The sequence below is a fragment of the Triturus cristatus genome, chromosome 3_1 (assembly GCF_964204655.1).
Source record: "Triturus cristatus chromosome 3_1, aTriCri1.1, whole genome shotgun sequence".
Taxonomy (NCBI): domain Eukaryota; kingdom Metazoa; phylum Chordata; class Amphibia; order Caudata; family Salamandridae; genus Triturus; species Triturus cristatus.
In genome coordinates this window covers 602,445,287-602,468,470 of record NC_140583.1, presented here as the reverse complement: position 1 = coordinate 602,468,470, position 23,184 = coordinate 602,445,287, and the positions used below count along the sequence as shown (strand labels likewise).

Sequence of the window (23,184 nt, the reverse complement as noted above, 5' to 3'; positions counted from 1 at the left end):
ACATTGTAATGCGTTATACTCATAGACTTGTTTTTGTTTGGCAGTTCTATAAAATTTAAAGTAAAAAAGTATTGAAAATGGGTATCAGGACCCACTCCATTTGCTGTGAAGTAATCTAAAGGCGTATTTTTAGAGGATATTGGAGGTGGAGAATCATTTTTGCAGTAAATAGCAGCTTTTTAATTCCAGACACAGTTTTTTTTTTTTCTTCACTTTTACAGATGGCGATTGCCAACAAGTATATAAACCCCTCCAGACTTCTGTGGCACCTGTGTGGTGCGCAGCAGTATTAAAATCTATTAAAAAAAATGTTTTTCATAATCACCTGTCTTTAACAATACTGCTTTCTGTGCAGTCTGATCCAAACTTTTTCATGTCTGTCTCCAAATTGTCCACTATGTTATTTTCAAAGGAGCTAGAGATATTAGAAATTCTGCATCCGTTTTTAGAATTGTACTTCAGTCTAGCATTCGCTCAACCCGCAACCCAAATAAACAGATGTTGGAAATGTTTAAATTAGATTGGACATAATGATTTAGATTCAAACAAGAATATAGGCTTTGTAACTATGTACGCCAACATACATGGCCATTGAAACTAAAACGGACTCCTCATAGCCAGTTAGGTATGTGATAGATTTTTGGATGTCAAATGCTTTGGCACCCTTGTGGAGCTTTATACAGTCTTTTGCATTTGTTTTTAGAGATGAGATTGCCTTTGAGGACTTATGTAACAGATGTTTTAAAATTTAGAGATGAAATTTAGACAGTATCATTGCTGTTCTAAATCATTCCATGTAAAAAATGCAGAATTTATTGTTTTGTTGTCAGCATTAGAGCTGCTGCCTCTTAAGTGATTTCTCATCTTCAGGTAGTGGGTCTGGTTAACATACCCAATGAAGATGTTCTCTCTAAGTGTATTTTTATCCCTTAAATCTGCTTTTTAGGCCTTGCCTTGTATGAGCTACACCAAGAACTTAGAGTGGGCTTATATCCCTTCCACTGCTTCCATTGGTTGGCATTGTCATCACTCTGTTCTTCTTCCTTTCTCCTTATATGTTGTCCCTCCCTCGAAGCATAGCCCTTTTACCATCCTTTAGACTGACTGTCCTGTATCTTTCCACTGCTCAATTTAGGGAACTACTTTTTTTCTTTGTTAAGCACGCCAGAAGAATACATGGGTTTTCTAGCACGTTCCATTGTGTGCTTTTACACGATGTTCTATGTGCTTCTACACCATGGTCCTCTCTTCCTCACGTGTTGCTTTTCCCAACTACCTGTTGTCAGAGCATCACCAGAAAGCACTCCCAAGGTGAATAGGTCCCAAAGGTGAAACCTGTTGGCTTTGCCAGTTGTTATGTATTTGCCTTTGCGTAACTTTCATAGCATCTTATCAAGAGAACGAATGGACCAAAATCATGTTTCCCCTTTAGATGTCTAACCTTTCACTCTAGTTCTTAATCTGCTCAGAATTAATGTTCCTGTAACCATTGCCCTTCGATGATGCCTAATTACCCAGCCGTCTGTTTGCTTGGTCAAATCTGCAAGTCTTCACTTGTCAGAAGCTTCGACTTCCTTTTTCTTTCCCAAACCATACATTTTGTCTTTATATTTTAAGTTATTTTTTCACTTTTTCATGTTAAATGTGGAGACTGCCACAGAGTAAATCTATATATGATCTTTACAGGTGGTGGTAGGTAAGGACACATCTTATGGCTCTGTAGCCACTGTAATGTGCTCTCTCGCTCCCACACTAATATTTGTGGTTGCCCTTGTGCTGCTTTATTGTGAAAAAATTCCTTAATGTTTTTTTTCTGATATAGGAGTTGGCTTTTTTATTTTCATTTCAGATGATTTACTAGTGTAGTTATAACACTCCTTACCTCTTATTCACAGTTTTGCATTTGATCCTTGTATCTGGGGGCAAGTCTTTTAAAAAAAAATTATTATAATTAGACGGGCTTCTTAGTAAACCTTGCCCAAATCAAGTGACAGGTATAGCCTGATTTAGTCTCAAAGGCTGCTCTTAAACAATATCCATGATCCTCTTGCCTGTGTTACCTGTCAATCTTTTGACCAGCTAGTAACAAGTATTTTCTGTGTAAGACAAGACACAATTCTTGATAACAACGTAACATATTATGTGTACCCTTGTGAACATAGTTTGCTCAGCTCATAACTAAATGAACGCTGATGTCCATTAGAAATCAACAGTATAAGTATTTCCTATCACACAGTGTGACAACTCATTTATAAGTGACCAGAGCTCACCTTTCTCTTGAAAGAACACATGTCATGTTCCCTGTATAGATAGTTTTAGCCTGCAGGTCCTTTTATGAGGAATGTGTTGAAATCTTAACAGGATTGTCATACTGGATTCATTCAGCACCAAAGTTGTTCCTTGTACCAGTAGACAATTGCTGTGAAGGGTCCTTCGTTGTAAGTTTTTTATTTTGTTGTTGACCATATTTTATAGACTTCTGCATTAGAAAAGGAACAAGTAGGCCAACAGGGCCTATAACAATGTGTACGATGATTGCCACAAGTGATACATATAGCACATATGTGACATATATTAAACACATCTGCCCCATTACATCCTCCCACCCACTACCCACCTACCTGCAAATATAGAAACGGATGTTTTGTTCAGATCCCCCTCTACCGTCCTAATCTCCACCACCTCGCCCATTATACTCTCTAACTTCTTCATCTAGCAACGAGTGAGCACTGGCTCAGTTATATATTCCGATAATCATCCCGTTGTTTCCAAATCTTAGGGTGTCTTTAAGGGCAGCCCCATGCTTTATATTCAATGATTTACATTCCCGTGCAGTGATCCATACCCTGCTTCCATGCCTTAAGCGAGCGGGGGACCGTTGCTTTCCATTCTCTCACTATATCTCACTTAGCAATTGTCCGACCCAGATAGAGAAGTGACTGCTTATATCTACCCGCCCCCCCATATTGGCCATGACACGTAGGAGAATTAGCGTTTTGTCAAGTGGTACTTACCATGACAGGACTCGGCCTAGGCATGTGGTCACTCCCCTCCAGAAACTAACCAGACCCGTACAACTCTACACTGTGTGTAGGAGTGAATCATCCTGCGCTCTACACAGGAGGCAGGCCGGGGAGTCTATCACCCCGATGCGCCAGAGCCTGTGCACATATTTGAATTGTATCATTGTGAGACTGGTCACTATTGCCGCCTCCTTTGGTGTGCCCTGGGTTTATGTCCTTTGTTTGTTCTCCATCACTCCCACATCCACCTCCCAGACAGCCCGAATGGTTCCAAACTCATCTGGCTTGTTAGATATAAGTGAGCGCTAAATTTGTGTCACCTTGTGATCACCCATTAGTAGTTTTCCCTCTAGGGTATTAAAGTCTAGGAGTTCTGACAGTGCATCTATGTATGAGGTGAGAGCGTGATGGAGCCAGAGATATCTGTGGAACTGGCTTTTATGCCAGTTGTATTCATCTTGTAGCACTGAGAATAATTTCAGAACTGCACTGCATCACGTCACCCAATGTAGAGATCCCTATGCCATCCCATTTCCGAAAACCTGTCAGGGCCGCCACCTGTGGAAGTATATCCACGCACCACAGCGGCGTCTGTTCTGTCAACTTGCCTTACCACTCAAAATAAAACCACCCTCGTTGCTGGGGGTAAGTCTCCATTTATTTTATTACTGTATAGGCAGGTCGTTAGCTGGTGAACCCAGAAGCCCATTTGTCAAGCACATATGCTAAATCGCCCTGTGTGTCACTCCTCCAGTCATTTATGATCAGGAGGTGGGCAGCGGTGTAATAAGACTCAAAATCCAGTGCTGCAATCCGCCACCCCCCCCCCACCCCCCCTCCCCCCACAATAGTTCAATTGAAAGCATTTAGTAAGGGCCATCTTGGGTGGTACCCCATCCCAAAGAAATGAGTAAAGGGGTGAGTGTAATTGGCTCAGGACATCATATGGAAAGTTTTGGAGTTGATACAGCAGTTTGGGTAATCGTACCAATTTAAAGACAGCTGATTGGCCCAGTAAGGATAGTGGAATTGCCACCCAAACGTTGACATAATTTTTTATGCAACTATGAAGTGGGTTAAGATTTACATGCCAGGCTTTTTTGCAACTTCATTGACAACTAGGCTAAACAAAGTTTATTAATGTTCAAGACCTCCTTTTCGGGAAGTAAAATCGAGACCATTTATCACCCTCTCAAAGGCATCTCCCAACTACAACTCTTCCAGAAGTAAAAGCACATTTCATGCACATACAGTGGGGTCCAAAGTGTCTAAAGAAACTCTTGACTCCTCACAGGTCAGCTTTGGAGCCCATCCTATATTAAATAGCATATTTATTTCTCAGAGTCTACTCTATCCTCTTACCACCAAGTGACTCACATTTTTCCCTCCAGCCGCCTCATCCTTTGTTCTTCAAGCATATCACCCTCTTGGCTCTTAGTGACTCCTCTTGTTATTTACAGCGTGACGCATCCAGTCAGGTCAGAGTGACTCATCATTGCTCCTGGCATCCCACGAGGTGTTCATGAGACTTCCCTTCTATTCTGTATAGGATCCGGCTCATTTCAATCGGTCATGGGGTGCACAGTTACTTTTCTAGTCATCTGAGCTCATTGTTCCTGTAATTCCCCCAACATGCCATCAATATGTGTTGTAGTGTTCCAATATCTTACCTGCCCTAAATATACCTGAAAGGTACAGTAAGTGCCACTTTCCCTTGCACCCACTTTTGATTTCAAAACTTGGATACTTTTACTTGTCCATTGAATCCCAGAAATGAGTAGCATCTCTTAAACATGAATGTCCTCTTGCTGAACATTATTTTTGTTGGATTTTGTGGACACTAGTCCAGTCTCTTTTGTTCTCCTTTTTCTTTCAGCCTAATGCCGGCCTGGACAAAACCCTTTTTTCTGTGCGACAAGCCTACAGAAACAAACAAGCTTGTAGAACAAATAAGAAATAATGTTTTTATTATAAGCATTGCTAATTACCGGTGTAATAACCCAATTTGCTTAAATTCAGGGAGGGTTTAAAGACCTGGCTATATTAGTGCACCCCCACAGTAGTACCTTTGCCTGTGTGCTCATTAAGCACCTAGACACCTCCGGGTATATGTAGCGCTATACAAATTCTTCATTTCATGTTCATTTGTTAAATATTCTTTGACAAAAGCTTCTACTCAGTTACTTTCATTGATATGGAGAAAAGTATTTTAGCCCCATAAATACATATAACCTTGTAATTACTTAAAAAATCTGTTCGTAGGACCTTATATTGGCCAGTCTAGATATGATAGAGTTTTAGAAATGCACTGCACATGCCGATCTCCTGCACTGGCACTATTTTTTGTTCAGTAAGGAAGTTTAATTGGTTGCCAAAAGCTTATATAGAACCTTTTAACCGAGCTCTCTGCAGACCTTGCAAGAGATTTGATGTTGTGCAGTAGTTGCCCCGGAGTTGTAGAATATCTATTTACATATGTAAACCGATTTGTATACTTAACGCTTTTTGGGATTTCAGTAAAGGTGACAAACGATACTATAAGGATTAGGGCGAACATGTACGTGTTTCCTAATTGACCAAAAGGCACATTTGCAGGAAACAAAGGCACCCACGGCCTGATGAACATGACCACATAACCCCTATTCTGATGGATTTCCAGTGGCCCCCCTTGCTGGCCCAAATCATCTTCAAAGCCAGCTGCAGCATTTACAAAGCCAACGCACCTGACACCACTGCCTAGCTGGCTGACAAGCTCGCCATCGTCTCCAGCCGCACCCGCAGCCTGGTTACTATTAGACTACATGCAAAGAATTGTAAAATAAAAAATGTGGTAACAGGCCTTCTACATATATGCACCTGGAATCGAGAAGAAGATCCCAATATCCTGAAAGGCTGCCGCAACGCTAATTCAAAAAAGAAATAAATCCGCACCTCTTTAAGGAACAGTTATCATAATGCATTGAGTCCTCTTCTGCCCCCAGAACCGAATGCCTCTCCTTTCACTCGCCGCTACCTTTTGACTTGGCTTGTCCTATACAAACACAACATGCATACATGGTGTGTTAGACCTTTCCAAAATTCATAGAGCACCTTAAAAAATGCAGAGAGCCAAACTGTCTGTTCTTGGTGTATGTTGCAACTGCAACGTATAACCCATCTTTTGAACAGTACATGCCCCAATAAATACATGTCGTGATTTCTGAAGCCAGTCGTTCCTGTTATGTTCTGTCCTTTCATCTGAGGAAGATTAGTGTGAGATAAATAGTTTCAGGTGCAGACCTTTCTCTTTCTTTGCATTGATTATTTTTGCTCACATCTGTCTCGTCCTATCCCATTTTGTCTGCCAGTTATTCTTTTCAGTTGATTTCCACATATGTAAGCAAGCACTCATAATACATGGTGCTGTTTAGCAAACCTAGTTTTTCTATCGTTGGTTAATCCCACATTCATTGCCTACGCCAAGGTTTTTTGCTGCACCTAGTTTATATTCTGTCCTCGTTAGTTGTAACCAGTCTTTTCATTGTAATCTAGACAGTACAAAACAAGCTGCTGCAACACACAGATTCATAAACTTTCTCTCTCTGACAGGCCCGACCGAAAACGCAGGGATGTGTTCAGCATCGCCAACTCTACGGCTCCAAGCAGCAGCAGAAACACAACAATGCCTGACCATTATGCCAACATGTCGGACTACACTGAAATAGATTATCCTTTCTATGAAACTAAAGTTGAAAACGGCGAGAGGACTCTAATCTCACACCTTCAGCCCTTCACGCTTTACAGAATTGATATACACAGCTGTAACCACGAAGCAGATGCGCATGGCTGTAGTGCCTCCAACTTCGTGTTTGCTAGGACCATGCCTGCGAGTAAGTGATAACCTTTTACTAACTTCCTCTCTTTTTCTGTTATCTGTTTTATCATAGGTGGTTATCTGATAGACAAGGTCCTCACGGCGTTGTCTGACATGTAAATAATGTTGGTAATCATTTTATAATGTACAAGTAGCCGTTGGTATTCGCATGTGCTGCTCTGGAAAATTATGTTTTGTCATTTCAGTCTGGGATCAGATACCCTTTAAGTCTTTCTTCCATTTACTACCCTCACATTCACTTGTTTAGTATTTCATTGGTTTTACTCTATAGCAGATTAGCCTTTGAGTGCCTATTTTTGAAAAATAATTTGACTATTTATTTTGACGGTTTTTATAGCGCGAACAAGACCCTTGCGGGTATCGGAGCGCTTTACAAGGCAAAATATATCAATATATACATAAAAGTAAAATGAATTCTGTGAATACAGTCGTGGTAAAATTAGAGACTAGCAAATATTTACAAGTGTATCAAAAAGTTCAGGTGAATTTGGCCAAGAGAATCGTTTTCACTTCTTTTTAAAAAAAGCTACAGACGGGTTAAGTCTCGTTTCTGGGGGCAAGGAGTTCCAAATCCTGGGAGCCATTCCTGAGAAGGTATGGTTATACGTTTTCTTCTTGGAGAAACGTTGTGGTTTGAGTAGCAGATTGTTAGAGCTCCTAGTAGATCTGTTGCCACCCGATAGTACTAGTTTCGCCGCAAGGTATCTCTGGGTTTTTTGGTGCAATGCCTTATGTGTCATACAGGCAATTTTCAAATGGATTCTGACCTCAAAAGGTAGCCAGTTGAGGGCACGAAGGTCAGGGGAAATGTGGCAGGTTTTTTTTGGAGCCTGTGATGAGTCTAGCGGTTGTATTGATTGAGGCTCTTAGAGGAGCGGTCGTTGATCTGGGCAGGCCGCAGAGAGCAACACTCCCATAGTCCACTCTGGGAATTACTAGGGTTTGAACTGCCTGTTTAAAGTCATTTGCGGGTATGAAGGGTTTCAGTTTTCTCAGGGTGTTCAGCTGAAAGTTTGCTCCTTTAGTTGCAGCGCTGATGTGCTTCTGCATATTTAGCTTATTGTCCAGGGTTATTCCTAGTGATTTAGTGGAATCAATGATGAGAGGTCAACCAGCTAGTGCTGTTAGGTGCTTCATCCACTCGCGGATGATGGTTGTTTGGTTGGGGGGAGCGATTAAGAGAAATTCTGATTTTAGGGTGTCTAGTTTTAAATGGTTCTTTGCCACCCAAGTCTGTGTTTTTTGGAGCGTTGCATTCAGGGACTTGATGTCTTCAAGTGAGTGGACCTTAATGTAGAGTTGTGTGTCGTCGGCATACATGTGATATTGGATAGTTGAGAAGCTCAGTGAGTGGTTCCATAAACAGATCGATGAGTGTTGGGGAGTGGGAGAATCCCTGGGGTACTCCTAAAGTGACTGGGGAGGGGTTAGATAGAGATTGGTTGATCTTGAATCTTTGTGTTCTGTTTTGGAGGAAGGAAGTGAACCAGTTGAACACCATGCCAGATAGACCCATTCTATGTTTCAAGAGGTCTAGTAGGTTGTCGTGTTTGAAGGCTGAGGATAGATCAAGCAGGATTAGCAGACCGGTTTTGTTTTGGTCCAAAATTTGTAATGCGTCATCTATTTTGTGGGTCATGGCTGATTCAGTACTGTGTCATGATCGAAAGCCTGATGGGAATTGATCGAGCAGGTCGAAGTGGTCTATGCGGTTACTAAGCTGCGTGTGGACAAATTTTTCTAGCAGTTTGGCCAGGGTCGAGGTGTTGGAAATTGAGCGATAGTTATTCAGGTCTGACGGGTCCGCCGATGGTTTCTTTAAGATGGGGGATACCTGACCAGCTTTGAGGATGTCTGGGATGGTTCCTTGCAGAAGAGAGGTATTTATAATCGTAGTCCATAAGGGTACTAGCAGTGGCGTAAAGCATTTAAGTGGGTTGCTGGGAGAGGGTCTGTGAAGTGATTGGAGGGATTCAGAGCCAAAAGCGTTTTTAAGATAGATTCTTCGCTGTAGAGGTTGAAGGCGGTCCAGGAGGCGTTGTTCTTGAGGTCGAGCTTTGCAGTGCAGTTAATCGGGGTCCCTGGTGTGGTCAGTGAGGAGTTCATGTGTGGGTTTGTATGGGATAATAGATCGTTTAGTAGGTCTGTTTTTAAGTTTTAAGTCTTTGTTGTGAAAAAGGAGGCAAGTTTCTTCGCAATTGGGGAATGTTTCAGGATTAGCTTGTGGAGAGTGATAATTTTAAATAGTCTTTTGTGCCGATTCTTGGCTTTGTCTAATTGTTTACATATGTAGTCAGCTTTTGAGCGTCTAATCTTTCTGTAATTGGAATTTGTTTGTAATAGTTCTTTTGCTTCGACAACACAAAAAGGTAGCAACTATTGTCACTTTGTTTGTGGTAGACACTGTGTGAGACACTGTACTAAAGGATTGTAAAGAGGCAGCTCGGAGTATATACTTTTAACCACAGCAATTATGGTTAATGCCCCTATTTAGGTGTGCCGTAAAATATTCTGTGCAGTGTGCCTTCTAGGAACAACCTTATACATGCAATGACTAGTGTCCAGTAGTATGATTGCAAGATTTCAAATGTCCTGCAAGAATTCTAAATATGCCATGTACCATTGTCACATTTAAAACCGGATAGGGAGGAGTTGCAGCAGTTTATTGAAAGTATTTATAAAATATGTTTGTAGCATGTTCAGCTGTAGATCACATGATTTGCAAACTCCTGCCATCTAGTGTCGGACATGGACATTGCAAGTTGTTTTTCTCCCGAGTATGTTTGTGACCTGGTGACTTGTGATTACTCCTCCGTGACAGTGACTCTACTCAGACTCCAGCCCTGCCAAGTACCACACATCAAGGGTTAGACTAACGCATTTTAGTGCTGGTGTCCGCATAACCACACTAAAATGCATTAGTCATGCATCCTGATAACTTTGGGAGTCATGAGGTGCTCTAAAAAGCAGCCTCGCGCACAGCATTTTTTGCCTGTGAAGTAACTTAGAAACCAGATGTTATGTTGACTGGCACAGTTGGATACCTTGTTTCAGTCAACAACAAATTGTGCTGCCTGTGGTGGCCACGCCCGGCCTCTCTGAGACACACGTGGATCATCATCAGGCGCGCATGGGTGATTAAAGTTGAGAGTCTATGAGGGGCGGTTCTGCCTCTGCCAGGCCCACACACAGAAATGAAAGGACTTTCTCATATTCTGGGGGTCCTGTGAGCCTGGAAGCGACATGAGGGAGATGTATTTGTGATGTGACTCGAATCTGAGTATGCAGCTATTTAGTTCCACTGACTGCAAGCGTCCAGCCAGAGTGAGACACTCCTGAGCGATGAGAGTAGAGCTGCTTGTGACAAAGGGAAGAGATGTGGCACCGCGGCAAGGGCAACTGATGCTGGAATCTGGGGCTCACGGTTCGATCCCCGGCACCGGCGGCAGGTCAGCCCTGCACCATGTGACTCTGGGCAATAGCTTGCTTAATCTTCCCAACGGCCCCAAGCGCCGGGATGCCTTCGGGTAACTGTTTGCGCTTTACAAATACTGGATTTACATTTACATTTTACTCTGTCCTCGCGGACTAAGTGTTGAACTGCTGCTGCAGCCTATCGCCCCCCCCCCTACCCAGTCCGACCAATGGCCCAATACGTCGCCCACTCAGGCAATTTGTGCAGCAGTCAAGTGAATCACGTACTCCCTGCCCTGTGTTTATTTGGTCTCTAGACTCTGCAGCATGTGCCTAACATTATTATGGTACAATAAAGAAAATTTTTATGAAGTACTATGATTTCTTTACTTTTTATATTTTAGGCACTCAAAATCCTTTGTGCTGCATGCTTAATGATGCACTCGCTTTCTTAGACTCTTTCCTGTCTTTGTTTTGGTTTACTCGTGTAATTTTAATCTTGCACTACTCTGGAGACATACGAAGATATCTGTGTTTGGTAAACCTAAATTAAGTGGATTTAATGGCATTGTTCAGAGGGACATGACCTGTGTTTTGCTGGTAAAAATTTTTTTAATCCATGCTCTTGTGGATATAAGTAGACTGCATATGCGTGTTCACTGAGGGCTTCTGCTGTTCTTGGCCTCCCATTCCACTCATGGAAGTGCCTGTATGTCGTTAATATCACCCCACTCTATCCTTGAGCTTAGGGGCACAGGCCCTACCCGATGCTGTGGTCTCCACAATTGTATCACATGCACAAGCTTCTGGTTGTACAAACATGATTTCTCCTTTACATGTCAAGTACCAGAAGTCAGTTTTCTTCTCTCTTGTGTTCTCGTGTTTTCACTTTCACAGTTAGCATTAAAAGGATCAATTCTGTTTATGCTCTGGGGAATAGTGACTTAGGCATTCTAGTGCTACGAGTCGCAGCCTGCAACTGAAAGCACTGTTGAGTATGCACATATTTTTTAAATTGTATTACACACAATATAAAATAGGCTGCTGCAAAATGTGCAGACATTTATTGGTCATTCTAAAGCAAGTGTTAACTTCCATTTCAGCAGTTTTGAAGCACTTTAAAGATATTTGAGAGCTTCTCATAAATCTAAAAGGGTGTAATTTCGAATATTCCATGCACTTCATGGCTTGGCTTTACTTGTGGCAAAGTGTCACTCAAAGTGTTACACATTTGGCAATTGAATCTCACTCACAAGTGCACTGAAGCCATGGAAATGCCACACATAAGTGATCTGAAAACTTGGCAACTATGAGATTGTTTTTTCCACCATCAAGTTTGGATGTATTTTTGGAGCACTGTCACAGTCGAAGAGCAGAGAAACGCCGTTTAACTTCAGACACAGGAATCGCCTACAAAAGCCAAAGGAGAAAGTGTGGGTAATGGACAGCAGGAGCTTCTAGTTTTGCCCAAGGTGCAACAGTAAGTTCCTGTAGTCAGACCATCACAGTATCTGCAAGCTTTGCTTGTCTACAGAGGAGGGGAGAGGATGTAGCCTTGCGGCTAGAGCGGTCGCCCTCGAAGCTGGGGAACCAGGTTTGAGCCTTGGCAATGACGCTCAACATCCTGTGATTCTGGGCAAATCACTTAATCTCCCCGTGCCTAACAAAAATGAATGTGTCCTTCTGTCACAAAACTGGTGCTCATGTAAAGCGCTTTGATACCCGATGTCTCGAGTCTAGTTTGCGCTATGTAAAACCCTAAAAAAATAAAACCAAGAGACACTGGCGAATCAAGCTATTTGGAGACTGCCGGTGCTTTAATAATTGGATACAGAAGAGAACATCGCTGGGTACATTACAAAATTACAAAATGCAGTGCCCAGGCCCTACTGAGCTACCAACCGCTCTCGGTTCGGATGACAAAGAGGAAATCTACTCCGAGTGGGGAGATCCGTCCAGTGGCCCAAACAGAGGGGAACCTGGACACCCTGTTGTCAGATGTCTCAGACTATAAAGAGGAAGTGTCTTCAGGGGCCCCAGAGAAATCTGCACCCAAGACACAGAGTGCACCAAAGACTTTTGTTTATCAAGGTATGACCTCTACAAGAGTTTTAGTCTGGGCAAGCACTGGCCTAGCGAGATACACCCTTTGATCCCCAAGAATGTACCAAAGAGGCCTTGATCGATGCACCTTGCCATTGCCCCTGAGCTAACTCGGCACCAAAGGCATATCTCTGCTGCAAAGAGCCTTGTGCAATGGTCTCGGAACGTTGAAGCCAGACAAGGCCTGCTTCGTCTGAGGTGCTTAACCTCCACTTTTGGTGCTGAAGTTGATTCCGAAGTTGGCTCTGAGACCTGTTTTGAAACTAGCCACAACACTGAGTGATCCTACTACCATCATTACGCTTCTTGAACAACCTAATGGAACTGCAAAGGAAAATCTACATTCACCCTCAGCGAGGGAAGATGCTGGTTCGTTTTCCAACCCAAGAGGCAGATGTAATCTCTATAGAAAATATAATTAACATTTGAGGATGTTGTTTTTGTGGAGCTACTCTTTTTCCCCATAGCAACTAGAGAGGACACCAGCCCTGTTCCTCACCCTCCATCTAGGCCCATGCTTCAAGTGCCCAATTCATTACTATCTTTACTGCAGCACTCAATGCAGACTAACTCAATTCAAGACATTGAGTTTTACCCACAGGACCCATACTATGAGCCTGTCCATGCATATCACACAGTCATTCAAGGGTGGCGTATGACCATAAGGTGAAACTCTGTCATTGACAAAGAGGACGACGTCCTAGTAGAGACTAACTATGATAGCGCACTCTTTCCAGTTTCTTCCCATGCTCAAAAGCCTGATTAAGTGTACGGCAAAGCTGTCAAAGTGAGGTGGAAAAGCCAGTACCGGATGTCCCAGAGTAAATCGGGGGGCCTGTACCAGCTCATTCCGTAGTAGTGCACACTTCTACGAAGAGAGCCTTTACCTCGCCTCCAGATAAGGAGATCCACAAGATTAAACAGACAGGAATAAATGTTGTGGTAAGTACCACTGGGAGGAGAGGGAGCAGCTTGTGAAAGATCTTCCCTGCGCCTTATCGCAACCATGTCAAGCAGTTGGTACAAGAGAGAAATAGTTAGATAAAACTAGATTCATCCTGAAAATACGCATGATTATGGGTGTCTGCATTCCATACTGAATTCCAGCAGCACACCATCAATGTCATTTTAAAACAGGAATACTTGTTTGGCCCACTAGCAGACACTATGATAGAAAACTTAAAGGGCACTGATGCAGCCAAAGCCATGGCGGCACTCAAAACGCTAAACGTTTTTTTTGTGTTGGATTTTTTGCGTCAGGAAGTGAGACAGTGTGCCAAGGTTAGAACAACAGCCCAGTGTTCTGTCTTTGAACGACAGGATGCACATCCTCAAAGAACCTACTTCAGGGGATGCGGAGGCTTTAGCTGCAACAACAGAGGAAAGGGTAGAAGTGGCCAATGAAAAGGCACATCGGTCTCTAAGCAAGCACTTTGCCTATCATCCCCTGAAAACGTAAAACCTGTTGGTCGAAGGATCGGGTTATCCTTTTCATAGTGGAAGGAAAAATGCTGGGATAAGTGGGTCCTGTTGGTTGTCCATCAAGGGTGCTCCATTGAGTTTATAATGGCTAGTTTCAACTGCAGTTTACTTGGAGAGCTCCAGATCAACATTGAAGGTCATAGAAAGAAAGATGCAGACATCAGCTTGCAGAGGGCATTTATATTTGTCTCTGCTCTGTCACTTCGGGGATGGTGTGGAGTTTACCCTGTGCCACATGGTGCCACCTGCCAGAACAGAGGAGCTTTATTGAAGAATCCAGTGGAATCCAGTCCGATATTTAGAGATATTTTAAGAGTGAGAAATCTGCAGTTAGGTAGTGTATATACAAAACAAAAACACTACAGAAGGTAATTAACTTGTTCATTTCACCACACCATCAGTCCTACCACCTTGCAGTCACACAATCATTTGGGAACATCAGAGACTGCTTCAAGAGGTGAAAAAACGTCTCAACAAGGGTACTATGGAGCCTGTTGCTCTGCACCAAAGAAGTCAAGGGCTATACTCCCTTGTCCCAAAGAAAGACAAGACAGTAAGGCCTGTCATAGACCTCAGGTTGTTTAATTGTTACATGCTGTCAGAGCATTTCAAGGGAACCAACCTGCATGACGTCATTCCTCTGTTCCTCACAGGAAATCATATGTTGACTCTTGATCTCAAGAACACCTACTTTAACATCCCCAACCATTCAGTGCATCATCGCTACCTCAGATTCATGGTAAGAGGACAGTGCTACCAATTTAAAGTGTTACCTTTCGAGGTCACATCAGCCCTGAGGATAGGTCAGCAAATGTCTAGTGGTGGTTGTAGCACATCAGCACTGCAAAGCCACTCATGTTTTCCTGTATCTAGACAACTGGCTGTTAAAGAGCATCAGCTATGCCAAGCGCTCATTTAGAGAGTAGCGTCATGCCTTCCCCGATAAGCATTCACAGTCTGTTCCAAAAAGTCAGATTTCTGCCCTCAACAGATGGAACCATTTTTAGGAGCAGGCTTAAACCAAGTGACAGGCAATGCTCTGTGGATGAACTGTTGAGGGCTATTTGTCCGCAGTTTTCTTCTTCTATCTCTAATTTCTTATGTAGTGAGAAAGTTGAGACAAACATCCATGACACTCCTTCTTATTGACCTAATTTGCCTGCACACCCACACAATAAGTAACCCTTTAGGGCACACATAGATCCACATCTGGGTCAATTGAGACATCCAAATCTCAAGGAAATGAATCTTGATATTTGGTACCCTAAGTCTTAGGAATTGGTTACCTTCAACTTCAGAGAAGTATATTCTCATTTTATAAGAAGATTGCTATTTAGCAAAATGGAAATGCTTTGTTCATTACTGCATTAGTAGGCATTAACAACCTCTGCAAACATAAGTTATCAGTTGCATTTACAGAAATCAGTGTTAGTAAACAGCAATAGCAGCTTACATGCAGAACAGACAACATATATTTCTGTTAGGATCCCAGTAATTAAAGCATTTATGGAAGGGCTTAAAATAATTATTCCTTCAAGAGCACCACCTTTGCTGCTCTGGACCTTCATGTTGCCCACGTGACCCATGGGGGACCACCTTTGAGCCGTTACACTCTTGCCAAATGCAATACTGTCATGGAAAGTAGCCTTTCTAGTAGCAATGACTTCTTTTCCCAGAATGAGTGAACTACAGGTTTTAACGGCGCAGAAGCCTTCCACACAGTTACTTAAAGATCAGGTTGGCATGAGGAGAAAGGTGCATTTCCTGTCAAATGGTGTTTCCCATTCCATGTGCATCAGACTATTAATTTGCATATTTTCTTTCCACACTCTGTCTAAAGCAGAAATAGCATTTCACACATTAAATGTGAAAAGTGCTCTAGTTTATACATTGACCGTACAAATTCATTTGCAAGACAAAGCTTCTCTATTGCATTTGCAAAGCCCCACTTGGGAACCCAGTGTCCATGTCAGCCCGAGCATGATGGATAGTGCTATGTATTCATGTATGTTATGGTAGCAAAACTTACTCTTCATATTGTACCGATACCACATTCTAATTGCAAGAAGGGAGCCACAATGGCCTGAGGAAGCATAGGACTTGGAGGCATCTATAAGCCTGCTATGTGGGTCACCCCACACATTTTAAAAGATTCTGCTGTGGACAAACATGCACAACAAGAGGCACAAGTCGGTGCAAACTGTCCTTAAAACATTGTTCCAAACATCTCCTCATCTGTTCACAAGCCGCCCCTTGAAGGGGAGAGCAAAGATTTTCAGTCTGGGCAAAGCATATGATCTACAGCTACAAAGGCTACAAACAGAAAAATGTGTTCGAGGCATATGAGCTGCAGATTATACACTGTGCATAGATCGCCATCTGATGTTGGGCCCGGATGTTTGCAGTTTGTTTTTCTTCTTAGACAATGTTTGGAAGTCACGAGTTCGGTGACTCCTCCTTCGGTCCGTACTGCGCATGGGCTTCGGCTCCATCCTCAGATTGTTTTTTTCCGCCATCGGGCTCGGATGTAATACTTCGTGCTCCGGCTTCGAACCTTTCCAGTTCGACCTTCGACGAAAAATCCTCGTCCATCGAGATTCTTCAGACAAAATCATCTTCTTTATCTCTCTCTTCGGCACTTCCTCGATTCCAGGCATCGGCAGCGGCCTTCGGGCCTATCTCGACTTCGGTCTCAGCCGATGGAAAGGACTCCCTTTAAGAAGTGCCCAAAATGTGGGTCTAAATTTCCCCACACCGATCTACATCAGGTGTGCAACCTCTGCCTCTCTCCCAAACACGAGGCCCGAGACTGCCCTGCCTGCAAGTCTTTTCGATCGAAAAAGACTATTCGGGATCGACGAGCTCGACGCACCATGGCGCACTCATCGACCTCGGCTCCACCTGACATCTTCGGAGAAGACATCGGAGCTTCGGGACAGCAGCACACCGAACAGGAAGACTACCTCGTCAGCGCTTCTGAGGCCGACGACTCCGACGTGGAAGACATCACACCGGCGCAGAGGGTCGTGAGTACTCTACCCCCTCCCACTCCCGCGCCCATACCGAAAGAGACTCCGGTTACACCTTTGCCTCCGGGCCTAGGCAAAACCAAACATACCGCTTCCATCACCCCACCTCCGGGCCCGGTGAAGAGGCATCACAAGTCTCCCGGCGGCTCGGGCTCAAGCCAGCCTGCTAGCGGCGCCGAAAAACACCCTTCGGCACCGAAGAAAACCACGCCAAGCTCCGTTCCGAAGCCATCGGTGTCGAAACCTGGCCTCTCGGTGCCGACCAAACATAAATCCCTCGGCATCGACGCTTCCGTGTCGAAGCCTGCCTCGGCACCGAACAAAAAATCGGAGGCCCTGAAAAAGCATGGCACAGATAAACCGAAGAAGCCGTCGGCCCGAAAACATCGGCACCGACAGATGAATCGGTGCCGGAGGAGCTCTTCACGCCTGATCCTCTACAAAAGACTTTAACAAAGGATCCAAAGACTGGACATTTGACTTTGTCTTCAAAGAAAAGACATTTAGACAAGCCAGCTCCTCCTCCACCGCCAAAACGGAAGGACTCGGCCACATCTCCTTTAAGAGTGCCCTCCCCACCGCCTCCACCTCCTCCACCTCCCCCACCTCCGCCTCCACCTTCTCCACCCTTGCCTCATCGCTCTCCAACCCCGTCTCCAGACCCTGATGACCAAGGGGATCCCTACTATGATCCAACAGATGCCCCACAGGACCCCACTCCTCGGGGCACACCAGACCCATGGGAGGATTATCATAATCCAGACGTCCCAGATGTGCCTCAGGATGATCTTTATCCATCCAGGCCATCTCCACCAGAGGACTCCCTGGGGTTCCACCACTTGTTACAACGGGCGGCACATTATCATGGGGTGGAGTTACACAGTGATCCAGTTGAGGAAGACTTCCTACTTGACACGTTTGACTTCGCAGATAAATCTACTGCCATATTACCCATGCTTAAAGGGGTGACCAAACATGCGGTAGAGGTTTTCAAAGACCCCTTCAGGGCTAGGGTCTTAAACCCCAGAATAGAGAAGAAATATAAGGCAGCCCCCACAGATCCTGCCTATATTAAAGGACCTGCGCCCTTAGACTCATTAGTGGTGTCCACAGCTAGGAAGCGATCCAATTCTCAGTCATCGGGTGAGGCTCCACCACCCGATAAGGAGTCCAAGCTCTTAGATGCGTCAGGCAAACGCACTGCCTCGCAAGCTGCCAATATGTGGCGCATCACCAACACGCAAGCGCTGCTGGCGCGGTACGACAGAGCGCACTATGATGAGCTGGAGGCTCTCATGCAACATCTCCCAGAGAAATATAAAAATAAGGCTCATGAACTGATACAAGAGGGAAAGATCATTACCAACACCTCTATTAAATGTGCACTTGACGCAGCCGACACAGCCTCCAGGGCTATAAACACCAGTGTTCTGCTTCGCCGCCACTCCTGGCTCAGAATCTCAGGCTTTAAGCCGGAGGTCCAAGCATCTATATTGAACCACCCTTTTGACCAACAACACTTATTTGGCCCAAAAGTAGACGAAGCCCTGGAAAAAATGAAGAAGGATACCGATACGGCGAAGTCTATGGGAGCATTACAATCCCACTCTCCTAGACGCTCCTTTCGCCGTTCCTCCTTTCAAGGCACTGGCAGGGGTTACTCTACCGATAACGCCTCTACGTCCTACAAGTCCCCTCCTCAGACTACCTTCACAAAGGGCTATCAAAGAGGTGGATATAGAGGGAACAATAATAAAGGCAGGGGCAAAACCAACACCGCCCGTTCTGCCACACAGCCCACACAATGACTTTCCCCCACTCCCCCCAGACCATTCGACTCCAGTCGGGGGCAGACTACAAGACTTTTTTCAAACCTGGGAGACCATAACATCAGACAAATGGGTGACCCAAATTATTCGGTCAGGGTACTGTCTCGAACTAACATCTATCCCCCCAAATATTCCACCCAGGCACCGTGCAATGTCACAAGAACATACCACACTGCTGAAACAGGAGGTAATCTCCCTCCTGCAAAAACAGGCTATAGAGCAGGTCCCCATCAATCAGCAAAATTTAGGGGTCTACTCTCTGTACTTTCTAATACCAAAGAGAGACGAGACCCTACGGCCCATTCTAGACCTCCGGCCTCTAAATGCATGCATCCATTCAGACCATTTTCACATGGTAACTCTCCAACAAGTTCTCCCACTCCTCTGCCAGGACGACTTTCTCACCACACTGGACTTGAAAGACGCATACTTTCATATTCCAATACACCCTTCTCACAGAAAGTACCTCAGATTTGTGGTGGACGGCCAACATTATCAGTTCAAGGTTCTCCCCTTCGGGGTCACAACCGCACCAAGAGTGTTTACCAAATGCCTAGCAGTAGTGGCGGCACACCTCAGAAGACAACACATTCACGTCTTCCCTTACTTGGACGACTGGCTAATAAAAGCCGCGTCCTACAACCAGTGTGTGCAACATACAAACACTACCATCCAACTACTCCACCAGCTAGGCTTCACGGTGAACCACCAAAAGTCCCAGTTGATACCGTCTCACACAAAGCAATACCTCGGTGCCACCATAGACACCTCAAAAGCTATAGCCTATCCCAATTCAGCCAGAATCGCATGCATACAAGCCTTGTGCCAAAGATTCATTCTTCAGCACTCTCTCCCAGCAAGAGTGTTTATGAAGCTAATAGGGATGATGGCATCTTGCATCTTCATAGTGCCTCATGCAAGACTCAACATGCGTCCACTCCAAGAGTGCCTAGCACGCCAGTGGAACCAGGCCCAGGGACAGCTGACGGATCTGGTGTTGGTGGACGGTCGCACCCATCGCTCTCTGCAGTGGTGGAACACCACAAACCTTTACAAAGGGCGACCGTTCCTGGACCCGGTTCCTCAGGTGATTCTAACAACGGACGCATCGCTCTCCGGCTGGGGAGCGCACCTATTGCACCTCACAGTGCAAGGTGTATGGACGCCACAACAAAGGTTACTCCACATCAACCATCTGAAGTTATTGGCGATCTTTCTCGCCCTGAAATCGTTTCAGAAACACATCTCAGCCAAAGCAGTCCTCATTCGCACAGACAATATGACTGCAATGTATTATATTCAAAAACAGGGGGGGACACACTCTGCCCAGCTCTCTCTGTTAGCACAGAGCATATGGAGATGGGCAATCCCACAAAAAATCTTTCTCCTGGCACAACACGTCCCAGGGATACAAAACACCATGGCAGATCTGCTCAGCAGACAAACGCAGCAAAGGCACGAATGGGAACTGCATCCACAAGTTCTTCACCCATTCTTTCACAAGTGGGGGCATCCTCAGATAGACCTCTTCGCCACCCACGAAAACAAAAAATGCCCAAGCTTCGCCGCCAGATACCCACACCCATTGTCCAAAGGCAATGCGATATGGATGAACTGGTCAGGCAAATTTGCATACGCCTTTCCACCTCTCCCGCTAATTCCATTAGTGGTAAGGAAGCTACAACAGCACTCCCTCACGCTCATTCTGGTAGCTCCAACATGGGCCAGGCAGCCGTGGTACACCACACTACTACAGCTCTCAGTGGTACCACACCAAAAACTGCACCTGTCCCCATGCCTCCTAACCCAGAACCATGGAGAAATCAGGCACCCGGACCCAGCTCAGCTCAACCTTGCGATCTGGCTCCTGAAATCTTAGAATTTGGATACCTTAACCTTCCCCCTGATTGCATGAACATTATCAGGGAAGCCAGACGTCCTACCACTCGAGCATGCTATGCCGCAAAGTGGAAGAGATTTGTTGTTTACTGCTGTAACAATACAATCAACCCTTTAGATGTATCCATACAGCACATCATATGCTACCTGCTCCATCTACAAAGGTGTAACCTGGCATACTCATCCATCTGTCTACACCTAGCAGCAATTGCTGCTTACCTGCAAAACAGAGAGCATTTATCACTTTTCAGAGTGCCTGCTATTAAAGCCTTAATGGAAGGCCTTAAAAGAGTAATTCCGCCCAGGGCACCACCCTCACCTGTGTGGAATCTAAACGTAGTTCTTACAAGGCTGATGGGTCCGCCTTTCGAACCAATGCATAAATGTGAACTGCAGTTCCTTACTTGGAAAACAGCTTTCCTCGTAGCTATCTCTTCCCTTAGAAGGGTTAGTGAAATACAAGCGTTCACTATACAAGAACCCTTTCTACAGATAAATCACAGCAAGGTGATACTTCGCACAAATCCAAAATTTCTGCCTAAGGTCATTTCCCCCTTCCATCTCAATCAATCGGTGGAATTACCGTTTTTTTTGTCGCAACCTCAATCTGTTGCGGAAAGGGCTCTACATACACTTGATGTTAAAAGGGCTTTACTTTACTACATACAAAGAACGCAATCTTTCAGAAAAACTAAACAGTTGTTTGTCTCGTTCTCTCCACCGCATAAAGGCACCCCCATCTCAAAATCAGGGATAGCTGGGTGGATTGTAAAGTGCATACAAATTTGCTATCACAAAGAAAAAAGAACATTATCTGTTCCACCTAAAGCCCACTCTACAAGAAAGATAGGGGCTCCTATGGCTTTTCTAGGGATCATACCCTTGGATGACATCTGCAAAGCAGCCACATGGTCAACACCGCACACCTTCACAAAACATTACTGTGTAGACGTGCACTCCAAACAACAAGCTAGTGTGGGCCAAGCTGTACTAAAGACACTGTTTCAAACCACTGCAACGGATACCGGTGGTCGCCGCTAGGGTTGGGTACTGCTATATAATCTATGCACAGTGTATAATCTGCAGCTCATATGCCTCGAACGGAATATGCTACTTACCAGTATGCATCTGTTCTTGGCATGTAAAGCTGCAGATCTATACACGCCCACCCGCCTCCCCGGCTACCTGTATCCGTTCCAGTCTATCTTATTTAGATACAACACACATGGGTTTCTTTACTATTATCACTACGCTCCATCTTTTCCCTGCTGGCGAAAAACAATCTGAGGATGGAGCCGAAGCCCATGCGCAGTACGGACCGAAGGAGGAGTCACCGAACTCGTGACTTCCAAACATTGTCCAAGAAGAAAAACAAACTGCAAACATCCGGGCCCAACACCAGATGGCGATCTATGCACAGTGTATAGATCTGCAGCTCTACATGCCAAGAACAGATGCATACTGGTAAGTAGCATATTCCTTTTGCCTTTTAACTATCGGTTTGAAGCTTATGGTGCTGTAAATTCATTTGACCACGCCTCAGCTGTTTTATATTACTTACATTACAAGTTACTCCACAATGCACCTATATACAGTTACTCTCTTCATTCGCCTAACTCCACTTACTTTCATTCACCCTTTTTATGAAAAATATAGTTTAGGCGGAATATTTCTCTTGGTGCTTCGTGGGTTGGGATCACATAAAGTGACCTATAAACTGAAACTTTTACTTCGAAGTAATACAACTTGCAGCGTCCGCGCCCAGTCCTAGAAGGTAGTATAGTGTAAAGCATGTGAATCTGCATCATTACAAACTACATAGGTACAAGGTGAATAACTTTTTTCCTTTTATAAATTATTGCAAGTTTGCTTTGCCTGGTTAGGTTTGGGTTTCCTTTCACAGGCATGCATCTATATAAAATTACTCATGTCAATACAAAGATCTTTTCCTTAACGTTCCTCTGGAAGTGGCCAAAATGTATGTTCTATTTTTATGTGCAAGCCCTGAAGCCAAAGGTGTTGTGTTCCTGTCAAGAGGCTGGGAGTCCCACACGTTCTATTCTTGGGTAGTGAACTCAGGGCTGAAAGAATGCTTCCCAGTGGGGAGAAAAGAGATAACAGTATTGATTGCTGTGCACATTCATTTAGATGCATGTTCTGTTTAAAAGCTGCACTAAGTGTTGTGTGGTTTTGTGGAATACGAAGCAGTCAGTTACTCAGCAGTGTAAAACTAATAGCAGCTAGGTATCAACATTTTAAACCATCTCATCAAAACAACGTTCATTTCCTCCAAACAACGTTCTACTAAATCCGTGGCTGCTAGTCTTTCAAGGCATTTGTTGCAGTGCATTTCGAACGGTCATAGTTGGGAGAGACTGATTGTAAAGGTGTGCAATTAATGGAATGAAAACTTGCCCTGCATCAGCTTCCTACTGACCAGCTCTACCCTCTTAATTAGAAATTGCAAACTTGGCAGCTCTGCTATTCAATAGTTACTTTGTGCGGTGGCGGCTGCCTTGGAATGCAGGTGG

The 23,184-nt window shown here is 44.4% G+C and overlaps 1 protein-coding gene across 3 annotated transcripts in view; it reads left to right on the top strand.

Moving 5' to 3' along the window:
* IGF1R (insulin like growth factor 1 receptor) overlaps positions 1–23,184 on the top strand; it is a 900,683-nt gene that overhangs the window by 774,115 nt on the left and 103,384 nt on the right. For all 3 annotated transcript variants that reach the window (XM_085644514.1, XM_085644512.1, XM_085644513.1), the window contains exon 12: positions 6,612–6,892. In XM_085644514.1, coding sequence (XP_085500640.1) covers positions 6,612–6,892 — 281 coding nt within the window. The remainder of the gene's footprint in view (positions 1–6,611; positions 6,893–23,184) is intronic.